Source organism: Mobula birostris, chromosome 29 (genome assembly GCF_030028105.1).
Source record: "Mobula birostris isolate sMobBir1 chromosome 29, sMobBir1.hap1, whole genome shotgun sequence".
Taxonomy (NCBI): Eukaryota; Metazoa; Chordata; class Chondrichthyes; order Myliobatiformes; family Myliobatidae; genus Mobula; species Mobula birostris.
The window spans coordinates 11,186,740-11,205,945 of NC_092398.1; the positions used below are offsets into that span (position 1 = coordinate 11,186,740).

General features: G+C 42.8%; 1 protein-coding gene across 4 annotated transcripts in view; it reads right to left on the bottom strand.

Annotated features, from left to right (window-relative positions):
* The window catches only part of LOC140190126 (nuclear receptor coactivator 7), a 108,947-nt gene that overhangs the window by 6,714 nt on the left and 83,027 nt on the right, over positions 1 to 19,206 (bottom strand). For all 4 annotated transcript variants that reach the window (XM_072246625.1, XM_072246626.1, XM_072246628.1 and 1 more), the window contains 2 exons: positions 8,705 to 8,864; positions 1,670 to 1,792 (listed from right to left, as the gene is read on the bottom strand). In XM_072246625.1, the coding sequence (XP_072102726.1) occupies positions 1,670 to 1,792; positions 8,705 to 8,864 (283 nt within the window). The remainder of the gene's footprint in view (positions 1 to 1,669; positions 1,793 to 8,704; positions 8,865 to 19,206) is intronic.

Below are 19,206 nucleotides of genomic sequence, written 5' to 3' on the forward strand. Positions count from 1 at the left end.
ATGAGACCATGGATTTGCACCTTGGAAAGTTTCCAGGGTGCAGGCCTGGGCAAGGTTGTATGGAAGACCAGCAGCTGCAAGTCTCCCCTCTCCACACCACCGATGTTGTCCAAGGGAAGGGCATTAGGACCCATACAGCTTGGCACCAGTGTCGTCACAGAGCAATGTGTGGTTAAGTGCCTTGCTCAAGGACACAACATGCTGCCTCAGCTAACGCTCAAACTAGCGACCTTCAAATCACTAGACGAACGCAACCACTTGGCCACGCACCAACACTATATAACTGCTCCTATATCCAATAAATAACAGGATACAGCAATGTTGGAACCATCTAAAGCAACACCACTATCCCACCCCTCCAACCCTTTTCCATGGCTCCTTTGACTTGTGCTAGTAAACCCCCAAGTTCACAATCATATTCTAAAAAAATGAAAAATATTTACAAACAATGCTCTTATAATTTCAAGATTATTTCTGCCAGATTTCTCCTCCTCCCCAAAGTGCACCACTCACCTTGATAACTTAATGTGGAACTCTTTGACAGCAGTTAGCAAGTTTTTGATCTTTGGTCACAAGATACCAGAGCACAATTCTGTAATTTAAGAGTGGCTTCCCTTCTTAACTGAATCATACAAGCACTTTTAAGTCTGGCAGCGTCTTTGGAAAGAGAAATTGAGTTAATGTTTCACACTGAACGCTCTTTTAATTCTGTTACTCTTTCCACAGGTGCTACTTGACCCAAGAGTTTGAAGCACTTCTTTTTGATTTCATTTGCAGTGTCAGCAGTTTGGTTTTCAGGTTGAGGGCACAGTGCGAGCCTCTGGCGGTGGCGTGTAGAGGTTTTGCTGGCTGCCTGCTGTGCAGAATCTACTCTCTGCCTGGCATTATGGGAGCTGCAAAGAAGGAGCTATCAGGATCGTCATAGAGGCCGCTGAGCAAGCCTCCGGGTGGCTATGGATCAGGTGGTGTGGCCCATGGACCAATGCTGCTAGGACACAAGCCAGGGCCTGATCAACCCTGGCTGAGAGTGTCTGATGTTGAAAGCCCGATGACCCCAGGTTACATCACTGATGATGCCCGTCCTAGGATGTATCTCAGGGTCATGAATTCCTTCAGCAAGTTTAACTACTTATCTTGACATTGCTCTGCCTGGGGAAGAAAGGAATATCAGGGCAAGGTGGTAAAGGTGAGATAAAGCAGAGGGGAAGCTCACTCAATGGCCCATGGCCCATTTCTACAATGCAACTTAGACCAAGTCATACAGTATGGCTTTCACTTGCAATTTTCATTTTTCAATTTGTTAATTTCTTAAATTCTGAAGTCCTATTTCACTCCTCAATGATGCTGTTGATGCTTCCAACATTTTATGATATGCTGTTTCCTTGTTTAAACAGTGCACCCTTGGAGAGATGGACAAGATCTAGCAAAAGAACAAGAACATTAGAAATAGGAGCAGGAGTAGGCCATCCAGCCCAGTGAGCCTGCTCCGCCATTCAATAAGATCATGGGTGATCTGGCCATGGACTCACCTCCACCTACCTACCTTTTCCTCATAACCCTCAATTCCCCTACTATCCAAAAATCTACCCAACCTTGTCTTAAATATATTTACTGAGGTGGCCGCCACTGCTTCATTAGGCAGAGAATTCCACACAGTACTGTGTCATACCTTCTCAACGTGGAAAGATTCCATTAAGCTGCTTTGCCCCTGAAGGACAGGTGCCATGTTTCCAAAGTCTGGATCAAAAATATCTTTCAAGTGCTTCAAATGGTCATCTTCCTCCGTTATAATCTGAAAAAAAAAAAGCACGAATTTCAAGTGAACAGCTATTTACGTTTAGAATGTTCAGACTACCACACTTCCAGAGCGCTGCTGGAGAAATATTGATTATTGGAACCCAGAGAGACTTAGTTACAACTCTGTGGCTGCATTTACAACACAAGTATGACAATACTGAATTACTTAGTCCATAGATATTGTTACACCACATGTTCAGTGTAATTTCTTAATATTCACAGACCTAAAAGAGTCCATTCAGATGAAGCAGTATTTCACTTGCACTTTTCCAATTTAGTTTGTTATATTTAGTGCTCTCAATGTGATCTCTACCCAGCCTAGTTTGACAACCCCATTGTAGAGCACTGCTATTGAGTCTACAAGGCACCCTGAGCTTCTAGTTACCTGTCACTTTAACACTCAACCCAACTCACTTCTACACAGACTCTGCCTTCAGCTTCTGACATTGTCCCAACAATGGCCAATGGAAGCTCAAGGAACAGCACTTCAGTCTTTATCGGGATAAATGAATTCCTGAGACAAGAGACTAAATTATATGCCTTCACCAACCTCCATTTTGCCAGAGAGATTGTTGTATGTTCCTGTTTTAAGTTATTTGTTTCCTCTTTCTTGGGAAATTTTACTTTAAAAATTGTCAATGATAGTTTTTGGGATCTGCACCCACCTTAGGCATTCCTGTTCTCTATACGATCACCACTACAACCTATAACAGGCATTGTTTTCCCATTTTTCCAGGGCTTACAAAAAAGGCCTTGCCCTGAAACAAACTATTTCTCTCACCATTGACCCATTTATTGGGATACAGTACGGAATAGGCCTCTTCCGACCCTTTGAATTGCACTGCCCAGCAACTCTCGACTTAACCCTAGCCTGATCATGGGACAATTTACAATGACCAATTAACCTACCAAGTGATACATCTTTGGACTGTGGGAGGAAACCAGAGCACCTGGAGGAAACCCACATGGTCATACAAAGAATCAACAAACTCCTTACAAGCAACGGTGGGTATTGAACCTGGGTCTCCCGTACTGTAAAGCCTTGCCATTTCTACTTTAAGAATTTTTAAGCAGCATTTTCTATTTGTTTTGTTTGAAATTAGTTGATGAGAAATTCCATACACTTGCAGATTATGGACAGCGTTACTTTTCTGTGGTGAGATTTCTGGATTCAAGTGAATGCCTGCACATTAAGTCATAGTTCCCAGATACAACAGGTCAGAAATAGAGTCACAGAACACTACAGCACAGAAATGGGCCCTTTGAACCATCTAGTCTGTGCCAGACTTATTCTGCCTCGTCTCATTGACCTGCACCTGGACCATAGCCTTCCCCACTCCTCCAAACCCAAAGTTTGGATATACCTATCCAAGCTTCTTAAATAATCCGATTGAATCTCCATTCAGCACTTCCCTTTCTCACACCACACCGAGCGAAGAAATTCTCCCTCAGGTTGCCCTTAAGTATTTCACCTTTCACCCAATCTCAATAGAAAAAGCATGCTTGCATTCACTCCATCTACATATCCGAATTTCTGTCAAATGCATACCTCTGTACCTCATTCTCCTTTGCTTCAGAGAATAAAGTCCTAACCTTTTCGAAAGCCATCACTGGATATTCTGCATGTGCTGTTAATCCAGAGTAACATAGGAGGTCAGGCAGCACCTATGGAAAGAAATAAGGAGTCAACTGTTTTAGACAGAGACCCTTCAGGACACATGAAGGGCCTTGGTCCAAAACACCAACTCTTTATTCCTTTCCATAGATGCTGCCTAAACCTTCTGAGTTCCTTCAGCAGTTTGTCTGGGCTAGCCTATTCAACCTTTCTGGGATTGAAAGGCTTGTCATATGAGGAGCATTTGATGGCTCTCGACCTGTACTCACTGGAATTCAGAAGGCAGGGTAGGGTAGAATCTCATTGAAAATTGAAAGGCCTCAGAGTGGCTATGGAGAGGATGTTTCCTGTGGTGGGGAAGTCCAAGACCAGACGGCACAGTCTCAGAATAGAGGGACATCCTTTCAGAATGGAGATGAGGAAGGATTTCTTTAGCCAGAGAGTGCTGAATCTGTGGAGGCCAAGTCAAATGGAAGGCAGGGGTTGATAGATTCTTGATTAGTCAGGGTGTGAAGGGATACGGGGAGAAGGCAGGAGATTGGGGCTGAGAAGTTATGAAGAAATAGCAGAGCAGACTTGATGGGCCAAATGGCCTAATTCTGCTTCTATATCTCACGGTCTTTCCCTACAACTCAGATCCTCAAGTCAAACCTTATTGATAGATGGATTCCACACCCCCCACGTTCTTGATACTTATTGCTTATTTATTATTTGTGTTTGCACAGATTGTCATCTTTTGCACATTTACTGCTTGTCCATCCTGTTGAGTGTGAACTTTCATTGATTCTATGGTGCTTCTTATATTTATTGTGAATGCCTCGGTGTTGTATACGGTGACACATGTACTTTGATAATACATTTACTTAGAACTCATTAGCTGAATGGCCATGTATTTTATTTTCAAGCAAGTTGTTCCCACATAGCAAAGTTCCAAGTAAATTTATTATCAAAGCACATACGTAGCACCATTTACAGCCCAGTGATTCATTTTCTTGTGGGCATACTCAAGAAATCTATAAAAGAATAACCATAATGGAATCAATGAAAGGCCACACTCCCCAACTTGGGCATTCAACCAGTGTGCAAAAGACAACATGCTGTACAAATATTAAAGAGAAAGAAACAAGCAATAAATATCGAGAACATTAATAGAGTCTTTGAAAATGAGTCCATAGGTTGTGGGAACATCTCTATGATGGGGAACCTGTCACCTGTTTTGCACTGTTGGAGAGCTGCGTTCAACTTGGCATCACTTCTCCATCTCAAGCACTCCTTAAAAAGTCACTTTCTGATGTTAATTCATCAGATTTTCTGAACATTCCAACACATGAACCTCACGTTCAGATGGATGCCGCAGGGGACTCATACCTTAGCAAATTTATTCCTTCATGAATTTCATTGACAGACCTTCACTAATCATTACCGGCAATTTAGGCAAAAGGTCTCCAGCAGGCTTGCCCAGAGCTCATGCCAGTGGAGTACAACTAAAGTCAGACAGTGCAACCAAATTACTACTTGGCAAAAATCCAAAATATTTACTGATTCAACTCAAATAGCGAGTGACTTGATTAAAGTCTGGAAGAGGACAGGTTGTTTTCTTGCCCTATTTTAAGTAACCTCTGCACAATAATTTACATTTTGAACCCATTGCCTTCATTAAAAGCAGTAGGAAAGGCCAGGTCATGCTCTGTTCTTGCTGCTGCCATCAGGAAGGTGGTACAGGAGCCTCTGGACTCTCACCACCAGGTTCAGGAGCAGTTATTACCCCTCAGCCATCAGTTTCATGAACCAAAGGGGATAATTTCACTGCCCCTCCCCCCCCAATCACTGAAGCGTTCCAACAACCAATGGACTCACTTTCAAGGACTCTTCATCTCAAGTTCTCAATATTTATTATTTCTTTTTGTATTTGTGTAGTTTGTCATCTCTTTTACACTGGTTAAACACCCTAAGTAGGTGTGGTCTTTCATTGATTCTATTATGAATTTACTGAGTGTGCCCACAAAAAAATGAACCCAGGGTTGTATATGGTGACATACATGCACTTTGATAGTAAATATATTTGAGCTTTGCGAATTACCAGAGACCTGCACATAGGAAGTGATAATTCAATCACAGACTTCCAATACCAAAGGCATATTTTAATGTGTCTGCTTATCCCAGTACTTCAATGTTAGTTGGTAGTCAGCTGTGCAACACTCTTACATCACTTGTGCGAAGATTGGATATTTACTGCAGTTCGGGCATTGAGGTAAAACACGGGACAGTGCTCACTCTGGTATATTGATCCGTTGCAGAGCTGGGCTGAGGAGTGGTAGTTCAGCCACAAGGTGATGTTGCAGCTCTGGTTAGACCACACTTGGAATATTGTGCTCATTTCTGGTTGCCTCATTATCTAAAGCTTCTGGGATGTGGAAGCTTCAGAGAGGCTGCAGAGGAGATTTATCTGGATGCTGTCTCGATTGGGGAGCATGTCTTAGGAGGTTAGTCTGAGTGAGCTAGGGCTTGTCTCTTTGGAGTGATGGAGATTGAGAGGAAACATTTTTTTAAAAAAAAAGTGTACAAGATAAGAGACATCAATTGGACATCGAGGCATTTCTCTCTCCCCCCGGCCCCCACCCCCACAGGGTGGAAATGGCTAATACCAGGGGCATAATTTTAATATGACTGGAGGAAAGAAGTATAGTGGGGGGGGGGTGTAGTTTCTTTAAAAAGTGGAGGAAGATACATACAACGCATTTAAGAAACTCTAAGATAGGTACCTGGATGATAGAGAAATGGAGGACTATGCGCGAGGGAAGGGTTAGATTGATCTCAGAGTTGGTTAAAAGGTTGGCCCAACAATGTGGGCCAAATGGCCTGAACGTTGTGCTGTAACGCTATGTTCTATTATCCCTGAGGTTTTCCCACATCCCGGACAGTCACATCAGCAACAGCGGCTGCACTTTGCTGCAGCTGGTACTTAAATTACAACTCAGACCTTTTGTACCTCAAGCTTTCACAGTCAATTTAAAATTGGAGGCTTCAGGAGAATGAGAATAATATTTAAAACTGACAACACACCATGATATTTTCATTAACTAGAACACCTCAGATGTCAACTGTATGTGAATGAGAAAGTACATGAACTTTGACCCCTAACCAAAAGCAGAGGGAGTTACACTCCGGCCACTTTATTCAGCACACCTGCACATTAGTGCACATATCTAATCAGCCAATCATGTGGAAGCAACTCCATGCATAAAAGCATGCAGACATGGTCACGAGGTTCATTTGTTCAGGCTGGGAATTCCCCATCAGAATGGGAAGAAATGTGATCTAAGTGACTTTGACTATGGAGTGATTGTTGGTGCCACACAGGGTGGTTTGAGTATCTCAGTGACTGCTGTTCTCCGGGGATTTTCATGCACAGTCTCTGGTGTTTACAGAGAATGATGCAGAAAAACAAATCCAGTGAGTGGCAGTTCTGTAGGCGAAGATGCCTCATTAATGAGAGTTCAGAGGAGAATGGCCAGACTGGTTCAAGCTCTACAGGAAGACAGCAGTATCTTAAATAACCACACGTCACAACAGAAGAGCATCTCTGAAACGCACAACACGTCAAACCCTGAAGTGGATGGGCTACAGCAGTAGGACCTCAATCAGAGGACACAGCCTCAGAATAGAGTCGTCAGTTTAGAACAGATGAGGAATCTCTTTAGCCAAAGGGTGGCAAATCTGTGCAATTCATTGCTATGGATGGCTGTGGAGGCCAAGTCATTGAATATATCTAAAGAGTGTTGTGCATTTAATATTTCATATATGTTTTTTTATGTTAAAAAATACACGTGGACTAAGATGTTAACTGTCCTGTGCTATCACCAGCGGGATCATCAGTTGATCTGCCACCCGTCTTCAGGAGTTTCAGCCCGCTTATGATCAAGACTCCCTCGAGGTGGTGGGCCAGCAGTGCTAAAGCACCACCTGCCACTGGTGAGCTTAAAAACTTAGCATCTGCCTCTATCAGAGTTGTTGGTCACTTCCATCCAACAGATAGTCTGCTCTTCGGAGGGGAGACACACACACACACACTATTTAAGTCTTGTTCAAATAATTCATTACAGGTTATATGTAAAAATACGTGATTTGCATGATCACAATGCTACCATGCAGTATGTGCACACACTTCACTTAAAGTAAACATGAAGTTAGACCCACATTTCAGACTCCCATGTCTTCCTTTGAATTAGCTTAATGTTTTGAAGTTACAAAACATTAGAGGTTGCTCGGTTCTTGATTAGTCAGGGCATCAAAGGTTATGGAGAGAAAGCAGGAGAATAGGGTTGAAGCAGATAATAAATCAGCCATGATGGAATGGTGGAGCAGACTCGATTGGGCAAGTGACCCAAATCTGCTCCTATGCGTTGTGGTTTAACATATTTTGAGACTGAATAAATAGGCAATTTCACACACACAAAATGCTGGAGGAACTCAGCAGGCCAGGCAGCATCTATGGAAAAAAATTATCAACGTTTTGAGCTGAAACGTCAACTGTACTTTCTCCACCCCGCTCCCCCGGCCCCCAACAAATAGATGCTGCCTGGCCATTTTGTGTGTGTCGCTTGGATTTCCAGCATCTTCATATTTGTATATCCAGCATCTCTGTTTGTAAATAGGCAGCATGATTAGATTAATCAGAACAGGAACACAGAACTGATGTGTGAAAGTAGTAAGGCATTCTAGTTGGCCGAGAAGAAACTGCCTCAAAAGCCAGATTCAAAATGAAATTTAATAGTTTGCCAATCGATCCAACATTTGGTTCATTTTACCATAGCTAATGTCATAATTTGACATGCATTTGTACACCTTACCCGAATGGTTTATAATTGTCATGTGTACCAACACGGTGAAAGACTATTGTATGCCATCCATTATACAAGTGACCTGAGGTAGTACAAGGCAACAGAATGTAGAATAAAGGGTTAAAATTACAGAAAAAGTGCAGTGGACAGCAAGATGCAAGGGCATAAATGAGGTTGGTTGTGAGGTCAAGTGCCCATCTTATCATACCGAGTGGTTTTATAACAGAAGCTGTCTTGAGCCCAGCAGTACATGCTTTCAAGTCTTATCTACTGCCCTGTCAGGGTGGGGGAAGGAGGAGAGAATGTACAAGACGAATTGCGTCTGATTCTGGTGTTCACAATTCAGCATCTTGCTGGTGCACTCTGGCCGGCAGTGAAAGTATTAACACTGTCTAGTGGATGGACACGAGATGATCCGTACCTATGATCCAGAGAAGACGATTTGACTCACCTCCCAATCATCAAACAGTCTATCGAAAAGCTTCTCATTCAAGGAGAATGGACACTTTACATCCAAGAGAACAAAGTCATCTGCACGAGTGTCTCCCATTCCTTCAAACAGATAAATATCAGGTCTCCACTGCTTCAGGTATTTGTGGAATTCAGACACCCTGAAACGACAGAACAGGAAGTGGAAGTTGGAAGTTTTTAAAAATCAAAGTACATATGTCACCATATACTACCATGAGAATCATTTTCTTGCAGACATTCACAGTAGAATAGGGGTTCCCAACCTTTTATGCACCATGGACCAATACCATTAAGCAAGGAGTCCATGGATCCCAGGTTGGGAACCCTTGCCATAGAACAAAGAAATACAATAGAATCAATGAAGAACTACACACAAGCAAAGACTAACAAGCAAGCAAAGTGCAAAAGGTAACAAACTGTACAAATAAAGGAATAAGCAAACACAAATACTGAGAAAATAACTTGTAGAGCCCTTGAAAGTGAGTCCATAGGTTGTAGAATCAGTTCAGGGTTGAGGCAAGTGAAGTTATCCACACTGGTTCAGAGTTCCTGCAACTGGTGTTGTGGGACCCAAGACCGTACGAAGCAGTACGGAGCAGTACAGGCTCTGGCTCATGAAATTGCAACGACTAATACAAGTATAGTCTATGATCAATCCAAGCCTTCCCTCCTACATAACCCTCCATTACCCTTGCATCCATATGCCCATCCAAGAGTTTCCCAGATGTCCCTATTGTGTCAGCCTCTATCACCACTCCCGGTACCATAGGGAAAATGACGTTGGCTGTCCACTCACTCTACGCCTCTCAATGTCAGAGACTTCTATCAAGCGGCCTCACTCCCACCTTCATTCCAAAGAGAAAAGCTCTAGCTTACTCAACTCTCACTAGACATCCAGGGAGTATCCTGGTATCCCAGGGTGACAAGATGGAGGTACATCTCTACCAAAGGAGGTGCAAGGCACTCTTTCCCTCTGCTAGCCTGCAGGTCACCCTTGGGCAAGGAGTAGCACCTGCTTAGGCCCCTCATTCAGGGTCACTTGAAGCCATGGGAGCTGGTGGATGGTTGTATGAGCAGTTGGACCATATCACAAGTCCTGGTTATGCGATTACTGATGCCAGGCAGACAACCTCAGGAGAGTATTGATAATGGGGTACCACAAGGCTCAGTGCTGGGACCCCAGTTGTTTACAATATATATTAATGACTTAGACGAGGGAATTAAATGCAGCATCTCCAAGTTTGCGGATGACACGAAGCTGGGCGGCAGTGTTAGCTGTGAGGAGGATGCTAAGAGGATGCAGGGTGACTTGGAAAGGTTAGGTGAGTGGGCAAATTCATGGCAGATGCAATTTAATGTGGATAAATGTGAGGTTATCCACTTTGGTGGCAAAAACAGGAAAACAGATTATCTGAATGGTGGCTGATTAGGAAAAGGGGAGGTGCAACGAGACCTGGGTGTCATTATACACCAGTCTTTGAAAGTGGGCATGCATGGGCATGCAGGTACAGCAGGTGGTGAAGAAGGCAAATGGTATGTCGGCATTCATAGCAAGAGGATTGGAGTACAGGAGCAGGGAGGTACTACTGCAGTTGTACGAGGCCTTGGTGAGACCACACCTGGAGTATTGTGTGCAGTTTTGGTCCCCTCTTGCCATAGAGGGAGCGCAAGGAAGGTTCACCAGATTGATTCCTGGGATGGCAGGACTTTCATATGATGAGACTGGATCGACTAGGATTATACTCGTTAGAATTTAGAAGATTGGGGGGGGGGTGGGGGAGAGAAGATCTTATTGAAACGTATAAAATCCTAAGGGATTGGACAGGCTAGATGCAGGAAGATTGTTCCCGATGTTGGGGAAGTCCAGAACGAGGGGTCACAGTTTGAGGATAAAGGGGAAGCCTTTTAGGACTGAGATTAGGAAAAACTTCTTCACACAGAGAGTGGTGAATCTGTGGAATTCTCTGCCACAGGAAACAGTTGAGGCCAGTTCATTGGCTATATTTAAGAGGGAGTTAGATATGGCCCTAGTGGCTAAAGAGATCGGGGGTATGGAGGGAAGGCAGGTACAGGGTTCTGAGTTGGATGAATGGCAGTGTAGGTTCAAAGGGCCAAATGGCCTACTCCTGCACCTATTTTCTATGTTTCTATGTAATGCCTGGGGACACCCCTCTTGTAAAGTCACTGCTCAGAAGGCAGCAACATCAAGTCACATCTGTAGAAAAAATTGCCAAGAACAATCATGCTCCTGGAAAGACCATGATCGCTCACATCATACAACACAGCACAACACAAACAAATGATCCAGGTAAATCTCCTCGCCAAAGCTTCCTCATCTTTCCTATAATGTGACCACAACTGAACATCATCCTACAGTGTTATTTAAACAGCATTCTATAGAGGTGTAACATTCCTTCTGATTCTCGAACTGTCTCCTGACTAATGAAGGCCAGCACACCATATGCCTTCTTAACCCCCACCCCATTAACTAGCTCAGCAACTTTGAGGGATCAATGGACTTAGATCCCAAGATCCCTCCACTTCTCCAAATTACCAGGAATCCTGGCATTCACCTTCTATTCCACCTTTCATTTTCCGACCGAGAAAGATCTCCAAACACACCCTACTCCTTCAGTGTCACCAAGAGGACATTGCCACAATGATCATGAGGAAATGCTGCAGATGGATTGGGTACATGATGAGAAGAGACCAACTTCATAATCAAAACAGCACTTCATTGGACCCCTGAAGGACAGAGGAAATTCGGGAGACCAAGCACAACTTGGCTCCGTACCCTAGAGGCAGAAATGGGGACCCTGAACTACACCTGCGGCACTATAGGAAAGATGACCTAAGAACAGTCAGAAATGGAGGACCTTCATTACTGCCCCAAACACCAATGCATAACAGGCAATAACTGACTAATAGGCTTACAGTTCAATCTTCCAAAGTGTAACACTTCACACTTCTCTCCAGACTGAGAGAAGTGTGAAGTGTTTGCCACTTCACCCAACTCTACATCCTGCATATACATATCCCATTGTAACCTACAGCAACCTTCTACACTATCTTCAACTCCAACCTTCGAGACAATTAATAACTTGTAATGAAAGTCTACAAACTCTCTGCTGCATTTACAAAAGGAAAAGCAAAACAACTTTAGGTGGTTCGACAGTAAGAGGAGACCATATACAGAAAGTATTATATATTTAATCAAACATCAGACATTGCCAGGAGAGTCAAATGAGGGTAATAATAGCTTCCATTTAATTAAACATCAGACATCGTCAGGAGTGGTCAATTTCCTTAATAACTTCCATTTACATTGGTTGCAACAAAGGAGTTCACATAGTTATTGCAACAAGTCAATCAAATAAAATTCATCTCACGTCTGGACTTGCACAAAGTGCTCGGATTGAGTCCTTCCTGTAACCCTGAGTCAACAATTTATTCACTTCTTCCTAATGAGATACAAACTCAATTCATAGAACTTACGATATACTATACCAAGCTAATCTTTAAAGCCATGATACAACTCAATTAATGTAAGAATACTCCTTCCTAATTTTCTTAGAAACTGCTTGCTTGCTGGAAACTGAGCTACAAATAGAAGACTTGTGTCAATTTAATCACAATTAGGTTTAATATGTTGTGAAGTTTGTTGACTTTGAGGCAGCAGTACAATGTGATATATAATAGAGAAAAAACATGAATTTCAGTAAGTTTATGTGCTAAGTAGTTAAACTAAATTAGTGCAAAAATGGAAATAAAAAAGTAATAAGGTAGTGTTCATGGGTTCAATATCCATTCAGAAATGATGGCAGAGGGGAAGAAGCTGTTTCTGAATCATTGAGTGTGTGTCTTCAAGCTTCTGTACCTCCTCCCTGATGGTAGCAATGAGAACAAGGCATGACCTGGGTGATGGGGGTCCTTAATGATGGACACCACCTTTCAGAGTAATGATTCCTTGAAGAGGTCCTGGATATTACGGAGGCTAGTGCCCATGATAGAGCTGAGTAAATTTACAACTTTCCGCAGTTCCTTTTGATTCTGTTCAGCAGCCCCACACCCCATACCAGAAGGTAATACAGACAGATGTAGATAAAAACCATTATTAGTACTATTAAAGTAATAATTATTAGCACTATTATTAGAACTTGCAACTCCACTTCAATTCAATTCACTTTGTATACATTCACATTCTAATAAAATACAACCAGAAATATTAACTAAAATGCTAATTTGTTCTTTCTTTGGATAGATCTGTGCAGTGCTTACCAAACAGACTCTCCTCAGCCAAACCTCTCCAGTCTTGCAATTGAAGTAACTAGCAGAAGAGACTGAGCTTTGAAAGTAGGCTATGAACAGGGTTATAAATCTTTCACTGACTAATCAGATGCCTGTTCCAGTTAACAGAAAGATAATGTAGGTAATCATTCACAGCCTCTGTTCTCAGTTTTAAGTCTTGCATACCAACTGTTTAAACAATGCAGCAGGTAAGATATTTAAAAGTCACTGCAATTTATATAAAAAGCATTGGACCACATCTTAAATCCTAAAAGCAGGTGTGTTGAAGATGAAAGATTCAACAAACAGAACAGGAAGCAAAACCACCCACTTATGCATATAACGAGCATGAGCAGTTAGCCAATCTACTTGGGGGATACGGGTGGGTCATGCAAATATGACAATAAGACTGATTTCCTTAAATTGAACAATTATTTTGCTTTTATACCATAAAAGAGCCAGGTATATCATCTGAGAGCTAAGAGGCTGAATGCTTATGAGAAGTGCTTTTATAAGCATTCAAATCTTGAAGCAATGTGAAGTATAAGAAAATTAAATTTCATGCACAGTCCCTTTGCATTAGAATCTGCAATAGGAGGGTTAATTCAGGAAAAACTGCCCATCCAGCTCCCAATTACTCCTTAAAAGTTTACACTACTGAATATATTGACCACAAGTGCTAGGTTTTTTTTGCAGTTTTACTCAACTTCACTTGCCCCATCATTGAAATGTTCCCACAACCTATGGACTCACTTTCAAGGACTCTTCATCTCATGTTCTCGATATTTATTAATTGTTATTATTATTTCTTTCTTTTCATACTTGTTGTTTTCTGGACCCATTTTAAGAAAATTTGGCACAATATTCTGCACTTTAAAAGCATTTCCTTTGTTAAAGGCATTGGGAACAACCAGGACATGCTCTCTTCTTGCTGCTGTTGTCAAGAAGAAGGCACAGAAGTCTCAGGACTCGCACCACCAGGTTCAGGAACAGTTACTACCTCTCAACCATCAGGCTCTTGAACCAAAAGGGATAACTTCACTCAACTTCACTTGCTCTATCATTGAAATGTTCCCACAACCAAATGACTGGCATGCATTTGATGAGGAGAGCTGCCGATCTGCAATCATTCTGTGGCACCTCTGCATCAGCCTGGTGGTGACCGCGTCTTTGCTGTGGTCTCCGTCCCAATCCTTTGGGGCAGTGCAGATGTGGTGCATCGCTAACACCCCACTGGTGTGCACCTGTACCAGATGTGCTGTGCCCAGTGTCAGATTGCACCCCACTACTACTTTTTTACTACTTGACTACTTTTTTTTTCTAAATGTGTTCTTTCTTGTAAAAAGTGTGTTTAATTTATATTCACAAACACCAGCTGCACAAGGCCTTGACCCTGCCTTGTGCAGATGGATCTTGGACTTCCTGTCAGATCGCCGGCAGGTGGTAAGAGTGGGCTGTGCGTGAAGTCCCCTCCTTTACTCCCTGTATACCCATTACTGTGTTGCCATCCACAGCTCTAATCTGCTAATTAAATTTGCCGACAACACTACACCGATTGGCCTTATCTCAAACAATAACGAGGTGGCCTACAGGGAAGAAGTCATCTCTCTGACACAGTGGTGTCAAGAAAACAACCTCTCCCTCAATGTTGCAAAAACAAAGGAGCTGGTTGTGGATTACAGGAGGAATGGAAATGGGCTAACCCCTATTGACATCAATGGATCTGGGGTTGAAAGGGTAAACAGCTTTAAATTCCTCGGCATCCACATCACCGAGGACCTCATGTGATCTGTGCACACCAGCTGTGTGGTGAAAAAGGCACAACAGCGCCTCTTTCACCTCAGACGGTTGAGGAAGTTTGGCACAGGCCCCCAAACCCTAGGAACTTTCTACAGGGACACAGTTGAGAGCATCCTGACTGGCTGCATCACTGGCTGGTATGGGAACTGTACTTCACTCAATCGCAGGACTCTGCTGCAGAGAGTGGTGCAGACAGCCCAGCGCATCTGTAGTTGTGAACTTCCCATGATTCAGGATACTTACAAAGACAGGTGTGTAAAAAGGGCCCATAGGATCATTGGGGACCCGAGTCACTCCAACCACAAACTATTCCAGTTGCTACCATCCGGGAAACAGTATCGCAGCATAAAAGCCAGGACCACCAGTCCATCTGACTGATTAACTCACACTGATTTGAATGTATTTTATGTTACATTGTTCTATTTATTATAAATTATTATAAATTACTAGGAATGCACATTGCACATTTAAACGGAGATGTAACATAAAGATTTTTACTCCTCGCGTATGTAAAGGATGTAAGAAATAAAGTCAATTCAATTCGATTTCAGCATCAGCAGTCCTGCACCCAGCACATAAGTGCAATTGGGAAGAAAGCCCGGCAGCACTTCTTCTTCCTTAGGAGTTTGTGGAGATTCAACACAACATCTAAAGCTTTGACAAACTTCTATAAATGTGTAGTGGAAAGTATATTGACTGGCTGCATCACAGCCTGGTATGGGAACACCATTGCCCTTGAATGGAAAATCCTACAAAAGGTATTGGATACAGCCAAGTCCATCGCGGGTAAAGCCCTCCCTACCACTGAGTGCATCTACATGAAACGCTGTTTCGGAAACCAGTGTCCATCATCAGGGACCCCCATCACCCGGGACGTGCTCTCTTCTCACTGCTGCCATCAGGAAGAAGGCACAGGAGCCTCAGGACTCGTTCCACCAGGTTCAGGAACAGTTACTACCCCTCAATCATCAGGCTCTTGAACCAGAGCGGATAACTTCCTGCAACTTCACTTGCCCCATCACAAATATTCCCACAGCCAGTGGACTCACTCTCAAGAACTCTTCATCTCATGTTTTCGATATTTATTGCTTATTTATTATTATTTCTTTCTTTTTATATTTATGGAGTTTGTTGTCTTCTGCACTCTGGTTGAATACCCAAGTTGGGCGGTCTTTCACTGATTCTGTTGTGGTTATTATTCTATAGATTTATTGAGTATGCCCACAAGAAAATTAATCTCAGGATTGTATATGGTGACATATACTGTATGTGCTTTGATAATAAATTCACTTCGAACTTTGAACTTCGTTATATACTTTTTAATTATGCATAAAGTCAATTTCTGAGATAAGGAACCTCACTGGTGGATAACAATGACTCTTTATTTGTATATCCAATCTTGTAAAACAACAAAAACTCTGAGGATCAAAGCATTGTGTTCCTGCTTGCAATTAGAAAAGGGTCTGAAGTTGTTCTCTTTAAGCATCGAAACTCCAAATATGTGAGAGATATGACAATTGTGGGGAATGAGAACTGAGGGGATATAGGCTGTGTGCTTGGCTTTAATCGAGGGTGATAGGGTAGGTTAGTGGTTAGCGCAATGCCTTACAGTGCCAGCAATCAGTGATCAGGGTTCAATTCCCACCCCTGCCTGTAAGGAGCTTGTACTTTCTCCACGTGACCACATGAACTTTCTCCGGATGCTCCAATTTCCTCCCACAGTCCAAAGACATACCAGGCAGGGTTAGCAAGCCGTAGGCACGCTATGTTGGCACGGGAAGAATGGCAACACTTGCAGGCTCCCCCAACACATCCCCAGACCGTGCTGGTTGTTGACGCAAATGATGTATGTTTCGATGTACATGTGACAAATAACTTTAATCTTTATATCGTTGTCCCCTTAATCAACTCCAGGCCAAGTTACCCACCAGCATTTATTGTTGAGAATGAATCATTAGCACTGGACTTTGCAGGGATAAGGAGTAGAAGCACTGGAGTTTTGCCATCGCTTCCGAACTTTGCCAATTTTAGATCTGATGCGAGGTCAGGAAGTTTGCATGCTCTTCCCGTGCGCGTGTGGGGTTTCTCCCGGTGTTTTGGTTTCTTCCCACATTCCAAACCTTGCTGGTTAGTAGGTTAATTCGTCATTGTAAATCGTCCTGTGGTTAGGCTAGGGTTAAATAGGTGGCTGAGCAGTGTGGCGTGTTGAACCAGAAAGGCCTGTATAGCGTTGTATCTCTAACGAACTAACTGACTAGATAAAGAGATAGGTAAGTAAACCATTTTATACAACATAACCAAAACCTTACCCTTTCATCTAACTATTATATTATAGGTTGGACTAGATGCACACTACTTAAATAGTTTGACAATCTTCTTAATTTATTATAGGTTAGATCGTTACAGACATGACCACTCCCAACAAGTTCAATATTAAATACAAATGCTGCAATTGTTAAAGGAGGTCAGGATGATCTACAGTGAAAGAGACAAAGGCAAGGGTACAAATTCATAACCTTTCATCGGATCCAGCATGTTTTAAACTGCAAAGTGAGAAGTCAGTTAGTGCTTTTGCAGGTACTGTTCAACTTACTGAGTTACATAACCTTACGCTGGGATTTTTGGTTCACTTTTTCTGAGCTTTAACGACCCCTGGGCACAGCTAAAGAAACTTTTACATTACAGATATGTCACCATCTGACAGCTGGTGTGCAGTGGGCTGGCCATTTCACACTGAAAGAATTTACTTAGAGTGTCAGAACTGATGGGTGGCGGGGTGGAGATACGCCTCTGCCAAAAGAGGTGTAAGGTGCTCTGTCCCTCTGCTAGCCTGCAGGTCACCCTTGGGCAAGGTGTAACACCTGCTTAGCCCCCTGATCAGGGTCCGGGGAAGCCATGGGAGCAGGTGGTGGATGGTCGTATGAGCAGCTGGTACACATCACAAGTCCTGGTTGTGCGACCACTGGCGCCAGGCAGACAGTCTCTGAAGAGTATTGATAATGGCTGGGGTCACCCATCTTGTAAACACACTGCCCAGAAGAAGGCAATGGCAAACCACTTCTGTAGAAAACTTATCAAGAACAATGTTGGTCATGAAAGACCATGATTGCCCACATCATATGCCACGGAACAAAGTGATGATGGTGACGATGTCAGAACTGAAAGAGAAGCAACCCATCCCCAATCTTGAGTAATTGCCGAATAACATAACTCTTAATACACCAGTTGTGCTTAAGGCTCAGCTTAAATTAAGATTTTTTATCTTAAATCTTTCTGATTCTTTTGCAAGATGCTCCTTGAAATTCCTCTTTTAATCAATTACATCTAACTGCAAGTCCTTTAGTGGCTCAGAGACAAATTTTGTATGATAGAGCTCCTATGAAGTGCCATGAGTCACTTGGATATGCAAGTGTTATAGAAATGGAGGCTGAGTCAGTGAAGGAACCCATCTAAGGTAAAGAGATGAACAAAATGGAAAAGCCTGTTTCAATACAGGATGCAAATTAGTTCAAAGTTAAAAGTAAAATGTATTATCAGAGTACATACAGTGGTGTTAGAAAGTTTGTGATGGGCCGGCTGGTGGCGCAACGACATCGGCGCCAGACCCGGGAGTGGAGGTTCCCGGGTTCGAAACAAGTCGGGCCTGCTCCCGAGTACGCTTTCCATCCGTGCCGGATTGAGTGTCAAGATCGCAACTCGACCTCGTAAGATAAAGGGAAAATATTGCGAAAATGTCTGTGTGAGGAGTGGCACGCCACACAGTCTTTCTCTCTCTCTCTCTCTCGTTCCACACCTTGTAAAAAAAGCCATGAAAAAGACATCATCATGGACGCGCAGACGCACACGCACAGACTCGCCGCATGCAGGCACATGCCAGGCTCACACGCACACAGGCACACGTCAAAAAAAAGGAAGTTTGTGAACCCTGCATTATTTTCTCTATTTCTACATAAATATGACCTTAAATGTGATCAGATCTTCATGTAAGTCCTAAAACTAGATAAAGAGAGCCCAATTAAATAAACAACAAAAAAAAATCATACTTGTTGAGAAAATGATCCAAGTTACATGCTTTTGTTGGAAGGAGTATGTGAACCTCTGGGGTTATGCCTTCTACAAAAGCTATTTGGAGTCAGGTGTCCCAATCAATGAGTTGAGATTGGAGGTGTGGGTTGTAGAGGTGCGCTGCCCTGTTACAAAGACACACAAAGTCAGAGCTTGCTCTTCTCAAGAAAGACCTGCTTATGTGCACCATGCCTCGATCAAAAAAACTTTCAAAGGACCTTAGAAGAAGAATTAGAGAGATGAATGAAGCTGGAAAAGGCAACAGAAGTGTTTCTAAAGACCTGAATGTTCATTAGTCCACAGTAAGAGAAATTGTCCGCAAATGGAGGA